This window comes from Anser anser (genome assembly GCF_964211835.1).
Source record: "Anser anser genome assembly, chromosome: 21".
NCBI lineage: Eukaryota > Metazoa > Chordata > Aves > Anseriformes > Anatidae > Anser > Anser anser.
Genome location: NC_139742.1, coordinates 12,798,517 through 12,808,859, shown reverse-complemented (window position 1 = coordinate 12,808,859; position 10,343 = coordinate 12,798,517). Strand labels below are relative to the sequence as shown.

The 10,343-nt window shown below is 38.9% G+C and overlaps 1 protein-coding gene across 2 annotated transcripts; it reads right to left on the bottom strand.

Annotated features, from left to right (window-relative positions):
- Positions 1-2,507: 2,507 nt before the first annotated feature.
- On the bottom strand, positions 2,508-10,257 carry ZBTB43 (zinc finger and BTB domain containing 43). Of its 2 annotated transcripts, none has more exons than XM_083807084.1 (2): positions 10,083-10,257; positions 2,508-6,926 (listed from the first exon to the last, which is right to left on the bottom strand). In XM_083807084.1, the coding sequence occupies exon 2, from the start codon at positions 6,901-6,903 to the stop codon at positions 5,509-5,511; it is 1,395 nt and encodes a 464-aa protein (XP_083663210.1). In that variant the 5' UTR covers positions 6,904-6,926; positions 10,083-10,257; the 3' UTR covers positions 2,508-5,508. The 2 variants fall into 2 exon arrangements, with proteins under 2 accessions (XP_083663210.1, XP_083663211.1); XM_083807085.1 differs by lacking the exon at positions 10,083-10,257 and adding an exon at positions 8,209-10,052.
- Positions 10,258-10,343: the final 86 nt, after the last annotated feature.

Below are 10,343 nucleotides of genomic sequence, written 5' to 3'. Positions count from 1 at the left end.
CTGGCATGTTCTCAGTATTTCAAGAAGACACATTACTAGAAAAAAATTTTCTTTATATATTTAATAAAGTTATATAATATATCAACAACTTTTGGATTTGAAGTTTTGTTTGAGCACTTATTTTGGCAAAAGTGAAATATTAAATACTGGTACTAGACATGCATTCCTTTCATTCAAGCTTAAGAAAACATTTACAAAGTTGACAGATAACATTTATTAAAACATGTTATACAAAAAAGGGGCACGGGACTCTTCTATAAGAAGAAAATATTGAACAGTAAAATTAAATTAAAACCATGCTGTACAATTAAGACAGCAATATTTATAGACAAAACTATCCAACCTCTGCAATACAAGCATAACATCTCACAAAATATCAAGATATGCAGTTTTACTATTATAAATGACTTGTTTTGAATAAAAACTTATAGCTCATTAAGGAAGATTCACTTGACTTGCATAAACAGTTACATTTCTGGAAGAAATATGGAATCCCATGAAGAACAAAAAAGGAGCAGCAATCGACAGACACAGGCTTCAAGCAAAATTAGAATTTACAGTTTAATCACATTAAAAATATACCATTTTGTTTTCCAGCATCTTCCCCTAGGGCACTGACAGTTTACAGCTTATAGCTAAATAACTCTAGCTACCTAATTAAGCATTTAAATGACAAAACGAAAACAAACAAAAACAAAACAAAACATTTTCATTTGTTGTTTTGAGAAAGGTTCTATTAAACCAAAATACTCAATATACTGCTATAGGTTCTCAGAATGCAGAAACAGGACACCTCACTAGCATCAGCTAAAGTGGTGAAGTTACAAGATCTGAAGTGCCTCCATTCCTTCAGATTCAATAGCACAGAGATGTAAAATATTCATTTTTTTTTTTTAATAAGAAATCCAATATATCAGTCTTTGATCACCCTCCTTGCTTTTGATCCAGGACAGTTTCTTAACTGCAAAAGTATCTCAGATGAAAAAAGAAAAAAAAAAAGCTAAGACCAAATATTTTACCAACTGCTTCCTTTAGAACCTACCTGCTCACTCATAAAATAGAGACAGTTGCTGCATGCAACAGTGAAGGTAATGTTTAAAAGAACAACAAAAAAACCATGACAGAACCTCCTCCCTCAGAAAGGTGTCAGATATACACCTAAACTAACAACTTAAGCCTGCTACGAGCTTTTTTTTTTTTTTTGGAATGCCAGTTACATAGATTTCATTGTAATCAACATCTTTGTTATGGAATGGAATGAAAATGAATTCTATTATCAGTAAATGTTCTTACCACCAATAGGACAATGAATGGCTTCACAGAAACCGAAAATATCAATAGTCTCCTGTGCATACAATGATTCTGGTTTTCAGAAGATACTCACTTTACTACAGTCAACAGAAGACGTGAGCAACATAAAAATGCACAAAAGTTGTGGTATCATTTAGGTGATGAATCTTAAGGGAAGATGAATGAAATTCACCATATACATATGCATTCATATTACACATTGATCGCTTCCCTCCTCCCCACAGACAAGAAATCATCTCCTGTCTTGAACAAATCCACCCCACAAGCAATGATTTATGTGCTTGGCAGAAGCTGTATCTACATTTCTGTTTGCTATCTACAGCTGTATTGGGCATAAATTGCAGGGTTTCAGTGGCAGTGGGCTGCAAGGGTGACACACACGGCAAGAGTCGTGAGCTGCCCTGTGCCCATCAAAATAGGTTCTAGCCAGCACTGAAACTGATGTAAACAACCCATTACATGCCAAAACTTCAATCGTCAGAGCACTTCTGCTGAAATACATCTAAGAAAGAGTGGCAGCTGCTATCAAGAGGTGTGGGGAGACATGGAAGGAGATACTCCTGGGAAAACACAACTGGAAACACATGAGGAGAAACTGAGGGATACTCTTGGAAAGACACAGAGGAGACGCTGAGAACACGTATCATGACCCATTCTCAGAAGGACATGCTCCATGCCAGAGGAGATAAACTTCTGATCTTCTGAAAGACTTTGGCCTAGGCCAGAGCAGGTACACCACTGAAGAAACTGACGACTGGGGGAGACCCAAGCTGGAACAGGCACATCCCAGAAGAGGCTACAGTCCATGCAGGAACCATGCCAGAGGCAGTGACACTGACAAGCCCAGTGCAGCAGAGAACATTCACTAAGAAATGAAAAGAGCCAGACAAGCCAGTACGTATATGACCCCAACCTCCTGGGCAAACTGTCACCTCAGCAAGAGAATTGGAACAGACTGACCTAGTGCAACTCCCAGTGACAAGAGAAAGACTAGGAAGCTGTGGGGAGAAGAGGTATTAGAGAGAAGTTAAGTAGGAGGAAGGGGGAAAGGCATTTCTTTAAGTGTTTAATTTTTTGTTTTCTTTTTCTCAATACCTGAATCGATCAGAAGTCTGTTGAAAAGCAATAAATTAAATTCAGTAAAAACATTACAAGTCAACTGTTTTGCCTGTGATAAGCAAAAGAAAGTGGTGGTATTTTGTTGTTTTTTTTTTTTTTTTAGAGAAATATCTCAAATTTCACTTAAATCCTCAATCCTCTCAATTAGATCTCGTAATAAATCATTACTTCCCTTCAATCAGTTGGTTTCATGTAAATCAATATCAGAAAGCCAAGTGTTACAAAAATCAGTGTAGCAACAATTGCTGGAATTCCAAGCTGATGTCATAATATGGGGTAAAACAGTAACAGGCAAACATTTAAAAGTTACTATTCATGCTAAACCACTAAAAAGAATATGGTTCTATAATATGATCTACTGGACCTGTTATAAAACCTTTAAAGTGTCTCTCTCAGTACATTTTATTTTAAAGCATTATTTCAAAGTAATCTAACTGCAAAAAGGAGCAACTTTCAACTTTGAAATGTCATGTGTAAAAGTCATTCCAAGCTGGTAAAAGTAACGGTTTTGCTGGCAGCTCTGTAGGATGGTCTGGGTTTAACAGATAGAATTTTTTGCTTGACCATGTTTCACAGCCAGGTGCTTCATAACAGCCTTTTTAATGGTTAAATGGGAAGAGGCACCCTTAACCTTTTTATGCAATACTAAAGTGACAATTTGAAAGGGTCTGAGAACCAATGTGATATACAAGATCATTCGTAAAATGAGTATGAGAATACCTTCCTCAAATGTGATGATGGTACTTGAAGAAATGACACCCTGTATGTAATAAGGCCTTGGAGAATGGACAAATAGGGCCAGCGAGTGCAAGAATTTTTTCCTCTACACTCATGTAAACAGGCAAGCATTGTAATTTTCTTAATATTAAAAGACAGTGTTAGCAGTGTGGAAACAAACCATAAAGGGAATATAGTTTCTAAGTTTAAAAAACATACTTATAAAGTTTTTTTTCTTAAATACAAAGTGCTTCTATACATTAAGCAGGTTACAGTGTTAGTGAGCAAATCCCTGTTTAGTTACCTTGAGTACAAGGGTTATATATATGGCCACCATGGTATGTTATAGAGTTCAATCAAGTGCTAAGAATACGAACTCCTTGGTGCTGACCATTCATGCCCATTGCCAGCAATGGTTTCATCATATTTGGGAATATCTGTTTTAACAAAATTCCATATGAAAAAATATCTGAAGCATTAGAAGATTAAGAATTAAGAGCCTCTCAAAAAATTAAAGTTTGTAAGTAGAATGCCAGAAAAGATGTTACAGTAATTACAGCCCACTGAGTAATAAACCCCAGCTTGCACTAGATATTCATGTTCAGGATACAGTTTGGTTGTATCTTAAGACAATTTGTAAGCGGGAGTTCAATAAAGCGTCCAAATTGGAATTACCTTAGTGTGTTTTTGCTACAGGGTCATCTGTTTAAGTACATGATCCTGCCTATTGCAGTATCTAATACATAAACCGGAGCCAGACAGACTTAGAAGGTTTTTGATGCTGGTTAATTTATTTCCCCCAGCACTGTACTTGGACATCACTCCTTCCTATTATAGCCTACGTATACTCTAAAGGCTCTTTCCTTTTTATATTTCAGTAAACTACAGAGAAGGGTTAATTGCTTTTGCATAGGAATGCACTAAGCTTTCAAACCCCAAATCCTGTCACATTTAAAACTGATGCGTTCACTCTACCTGCAGAGCTGGCAGCATCTCTCAAAATTACAAACACTCCTCTATATAGCTCCAGGAATGAGAGCACAGGATATAAATCCTCATCCTAATGAATGAGAGGTGCCACTTTCCCAGCAAAAATCCAGACTTCGGACATGAGCATGGTACCATGTTTTGCAGTACCATTAATAGATCCAAATGCCATACTTTCTACGTTTTTCCCCACAAGCAACTTCATTTGAAGAGGTAAACAGCTCTGGCTGCTTATGATCACATGTAACCAGTCACAGTAGTTCAGTACCAAGAATCTGTATCATAATTCTCACTATTCAAAGAGTAAAGAATTAAGAGTAAAAACACGTATCAATGTCTAAATCATTTTCCTAAAGCATGTTCTAAAACTAGATAGAAGTTCTCAAGCAAGATTTTGTACCAATAAAAAAAATTCAATTCGTGAAGCTACGGAGTTTGGTACTTGCTACTGTAGTTAAGACAAAAAATCTGAATATAAAGCTAGGGTTTAGAATTTTGAGTATTCAGGGAGAGTTCCAAATGTTACACCTATTTTTGTTTGTTTGTTTTGACATGACATTTATTACACACACTTTAAAAGCTCTCATTATGTAGCAACCAAAATCAAGCCAAGCATCATACAGCATTAGGCCCTACAGGAGGCAGCTAAATTATATTTAACGCAGATTTAAGTTTACATCGTGCACAACTATATTTAAGTGCTTTACAGACTCTTTAAATAGAAACTAGCACAAAATTAAACAATCACTTCTTTCACTGAAGATGGAAAAAGAATGGAGGACAGATAAAGGAAAGCCAAATCACTTAACACGGCCTTTCATTAAGGCAAAACAATAAGTGATATTTAATGATGCAGGCTATTAATGATGCATGTTAAGTATGTTGGCAATCTCCAGTTTGAGGTCAAAATTTTTTTTTTTAATTAAAATGTGAATCACAAGAATTTTATCAACAGGTAGCCCACGTAGCCTGGTATGGTTATCCTAATTCTCTTTTTCAGTAAGGCTACTTCAATTCCTGCTTCGTGTAAATGTTTGCAGAATTTGGGTCAATTTAGAGCTGGGTTTTACTGTGAATTTGGAAGACTTATTAAAACAACAGGACTTCTAAATACTGCTGTGATGATAATCACTATCTTAAAGACCTTATTGACCTCATTTTGCAACCACCTTTCTGATTAACCATTTCTACGTCACACGCTGAACACCTAGAATAATATTGTGGAAAATAAAAACTTTGGTCTGCTCATACCAGCATAATTATTGAAACTTTTTTTTTTTTTTAATTTAAATTTCACAATAGCAAGTACCAGACACTATTTGCATAATTAGTTTATTTTTACTACTCTTCTAAACAAATGTAAGCACTAATGTCTCAGTTCATCTCAGTAGTACTCTGCTCAGCTTTAGAAGCTTGGTATGACTTGGTACAAGAGGTCACATGCCGGTGAAAACTGTCCCGCCACATAAATCTTTTCCCACAGATGTTACACTCGTACGGTTTTATGCCTGTATGAATTTTCATATGGCCAACAAGATGGTGTTTCATTTTGAATTTCTTACCACAGACACCACAGCCATAAGGTCGAAGACCAAGGTGCATACTCATATGCCGATCTCTCTGACTTTTGTGTGTAAAGCTTTTACCACACTGACAAGGATATAGCTTATCAGCATGTGAGAATCCAGTGAGGGATGTTTCTTCTTTAATTCCTGCAGCCATTTCAATTCCTTCACCATAGCCTGCTGCTATCATAAGATCCTGTCTGTGAGCACTTAAATTTCCATCTGCCCTTTCACCAGAAAATTCTTCCATAGAAGAGCCATAGAAATCAACTTGTTCATCATAATTACTTTCATCTGCCTGTTCATCAAATTCTGCTTCCATCTTTTTGTCAGCTATATGAAAGTCTTCAACACCTGAAGACTGGATTGAATGATCTGCCTGAATGGCATTCACAGATTCAGAAACTTGGTGTTCATCATAAGGATTATCAACACCTTCACAGTCTTGTTCAAATCTTTCTGGTTTCACATGGATCCATCGCTTGTGAGACATGATGCTGGGTTTGCTATATATAGGTCTGGTATACTGATACTCTGCACTATCACTAGTTCCTTCTTCACCATCCTGACTTGTCATTCCTGTGCTAAGTCTATCATGTTCTGTTGAAGAATTACTGGGAAGGTACTCATGTTCTGTCAGTTGACACGATAGTTCATCTTTAGAGCTCTCTTCTTCATTTTCACCATCCCTCAGTTCCTGCACTTTGTGGAATTCCGTCTGTCCTCCAGAGCCGAGTTCAAAGGTTTCAGCAAGGCCATTGTAACTACTACTGCTTGGGGACTGATGATCACTGCTATGATTCATCTTCTGACAGAGAACTGTTGGATTCCCCTCTAGCACTTCAGTGCATTTATCCACTACATGCCACATTTGAAGGAAACTTGCTGCCGTCAAGTAACTAACAATTTCTGGAGCAGGCATTACCAGTCGACCTGTATACGTAGACAGAAGAATGTTTTCAAACACTCTTGGATTCATCACATCAGGCAGCACTATTCGCCTGCTATTTTTTAGGAGAACCTGATCACAAAAGTAAGGTGAACTAGCTGCAAGAACAGCTTTATGGGCTCTGAAGAGATGGCCCTGAACTACGATGGACACATCACATAATTGTCCTTGCTGGCGCTGCTGATTTAACTTCTGCAAAATGGTGCTAGAAAAATCTGGAAATTCCACTCGAAAAGAGCTTGACCCAGACTCCATTTCATTACAAATTTAGTGTTGTGCTGAAAGAAAAAAAAAAAAAAAAGATCAGAAATTCTGCTTAGTAAAGTATTGATCTTTCTAAAAAGGTGTATAAGGAAATTGAAAGCAATAACTTAAGCGGACTCATATGGAACTCAGTCCAATATTTTCTGGAACCTATGTCACTGCTGTATTTCTATTGTTCCCCTTCACCTCATCTTTCTCTTTTCTCAAAGAGATATTGAGGCCACAAGCTGCTATGCCAGCATATTTTGCTGTTCTTCCATCCCAAAGGGCTCATCAACTATAGCAGGAGCTACAGAGAGTCACCCAGTAGACATAGGTTAATCATTTCAAGCATGGATTTAGGATAACAAGAACAGTTATTTCATGAAATTATAGCTACAAAGTTAACTCCAGGATGTTTGTGTTTAAAACAGCATATGAAAAATATTGCATTTCAACAGGCAACATCGTCTAACTGATCCCCCAATAAAGACCGACTGCACCTCAGCTGTACAGTTTTGACTGTATGCACCTTGTATATATGTAACAATGCAACAATTATACACTAGAAGCTCAGCTAACAGTTCAGGTATTTTTTTGCATTCCCACATGACCCACACATCTTATTATTGTTTAAATGACTATGTCAGCTTTGTGCTAGAATTCTTTAAAATGTCTGCTTTACGGTTTAAATTTGAATTTAAGATGAATTTCCATGTTATTATCAGGAATAACGACAGAAGATTAAATGTAAAAACAAAAAGACCACATTAACAGCCTGAATAAACTAAATTTGTGCAACTTTTCAATGAGTAAATTGAACACAATGGAACTCCAACAGAGTTGGAGTAGCAAGCAGTTTTCCTCTGTCAAGTTGTTTCTCATAAAACTCTCGCTTTCCTACTTAACGGATGGAGCTGCACACCTGAGAAAGAATACTTAGTAAATTAGCAGATAGCACACATACAGAATTTAAGACACTTTCTGAATATAATATTGAAATAGAATTTGCATTACAAATAGTACTCTGAAATTCATGTGTAATGAAAATACGGAATTGAGAAGATATGATTATGAATCACCTCTATGGTTATTGTACAGACTCTCTGTAGTACTTTCTATGCAGTTATGTAACCACCTATAGAAAACTGTTCATTAGATGCACTGTGTTCGTATGCTGGTATATTGGCACAAATTTATGACTGCTAAGTGCAGAAAAAAACAGCAGCATTTGCTTGCAAAACACAGACTACACAGGAATGATTATGTAAAACAACATTTAGCCAATAGCTCATTATTACATAATCCTTTCCTTACCATTCAGATCTTTTCCAGCTCATATTGTCGACACTTTTCTCCTATTCCCCCTAAGCCTCAGTATTCCTTCTTTAAAGTTTCAAAGATAGAAAAGGATGACAACATATGGAGGTTAAAACAAGACATTCGCTGTTATCATCGATCAAGGTGAACACGGTTGCCATAGAAAAGAGAGCATTAGAGTCAGACAACCACCAACACCTTTCAAGAAATACAGCCCCAAACTCCTTGCAAATGCTGAAATGAGCATCCTCTACAGAATGTTGAAGATTGCGCTTTTTTTTTATTTTATTATTAGAAGTATGGCATCACTGTGACTCTCCTACGTACATCTCTAACAGGTCATTCTTCCCAGTCTGTTTTCTTCATTTATGAAAACGATTTATAACCATAAATAATCACAGCAAAATAGACAAAATAAAAAAGGTACTGTTTTGACCACAGTGTCCTTTCTTGAAACTTTACACTAATCTCTCCCCACTGGATAGTGGGAGGAACTGGAAGGACTGAAAAAAAAAAAGCTCCCACTAAGGAGAAGGACAGACAAATGACTAAAAATGACTAAATGACTAAAATTCTGTAACCGAGCACTGTAACTGTCTGTATACAGTCACGCATCTTAAGAAATTGTTATTTCTTTGTTGGTTGAAACAATTGTTCAATGTAAGAGGTGTTTACCAACTACCTTGAGATCCTCAGCTTTAAGGCAGGAAATTAGTTTAGAGAGCTACTTTCCTACAAACACTGCCTCACTTAAATCAGGGGTGATCAGTTACATTCTGCTGAGACAGTCACCAAGCTGTACTAAGTGAAGAAATAGCCTAAAATTTGCAAATTATACTGCCAGTTCAACTGTTAACGTCAAGTTCTTTTTGATAAAGTGGAAAGAAAAATAATGTCAATACTTCATACACAGTACACATTAAAAAATATTTATTTTTAAAAAAAAACTTTTTTTTTAAATGCAGACACGTTAGTTCTTTCATAACATTCTCAGATTTAAGAGTCTGTTTTTCAATACTTGCATACCAAAAAAAAGATAAGCTTCTGGGATCTGTTCAACCAAAACTTAAAAAGAGAAATACCTATACACCCAGAAAAATTCCTGTTTAAAAATCAGGAAGAACCCTAAGCTGTCATCTTTCACCAATGTATGGTTGTTCACCACATAAACAATTGCAGGTGGGAGCAAACTTTCTTTTCAAAGCGTAAGTAAAATGTTTTCTGCTAGTGAGGCCATACCCTTCAAGAATGTTTTCGGCTTTTCCCTCCAAAGAGGTTTCAACTCCCCCTTTTACAACCCGTTCTGTTGCTGCATTTTCTTTATCCCTACTCACAAAAAAAAAAACCAAAACAGTCTTTCAATTGCAGTTAATAGAAAATACCTAGTCTCTCCAGAACATTGAAACGTACAAGGTCCATATTACTTCCTGAAAAATAGTTACTTTAAGAACTGCCGGTACATAGCTATTTCAGAAGAAGGAAAGCTTTGAATAAATTAATTTCTTTCTTCTGCCACGGCAGCACCTCAAAACGCTGCTGTATCAGCAGGGGCAGACGTGCCGGCGAGCCCATGCCAGAGGCGTCACGGCCACAGCCGGCGGCCGACCCGCCAGTCAGCTCTGCCTAGAGAAGAGAAGGGGCCGGGCCGGGCCGGGCCCAGCACCCGCCTCCCGACCGCCTCCCGTGGCTCAGAGGTCCTCCGGGGAGCGCCGCCCGGCGGGGAAGGGCCGCAGAAGCTTTCGGCGGGGAAAGGGAGCGGGGACGACGGCGGAGCGCAGGCCTCGGTCGCCCCCTGGCCCCAGAGCGGACCCACGGAGCCAGGCCCGGCAGCAGCGCGGCCTCCCGCGCTCCGCGCCCAGGCAGCCACTCACCTGCGGGCCTCGGCGTCTCTCGCATAGCGGGCCGCGACCCCGGCTGCAGCGCTCGGCGCGATCGACGCGGCTTCCGCGGCCCTGCCAGCGCCGGAAACGCCGCTCCCCCGGGAAGGGCTTCCGCATCCCGGTCACCTGGCGGCCCCGGGCAGCCCTTCCGCTTCCTGCCGGGGGGAGGGGGCACGGGGGGGCGGGGCCGCGGCCCGTTGCGGCTGCTGCCGGCGGGCGGCGCCCCCCGCGCCTCGCGGCCGTCTCCGGTAG

What these genes read in the sequence shown, in the direction of transcription:
- ZBTB43 (XM_083807084.1), bottom strand. Translation starts at nt 6,903, where the DNA reads ATGGAGTCTGGGTCAAGCTCTTTTCGAGTGGAATTTCCAGATTTTTCT.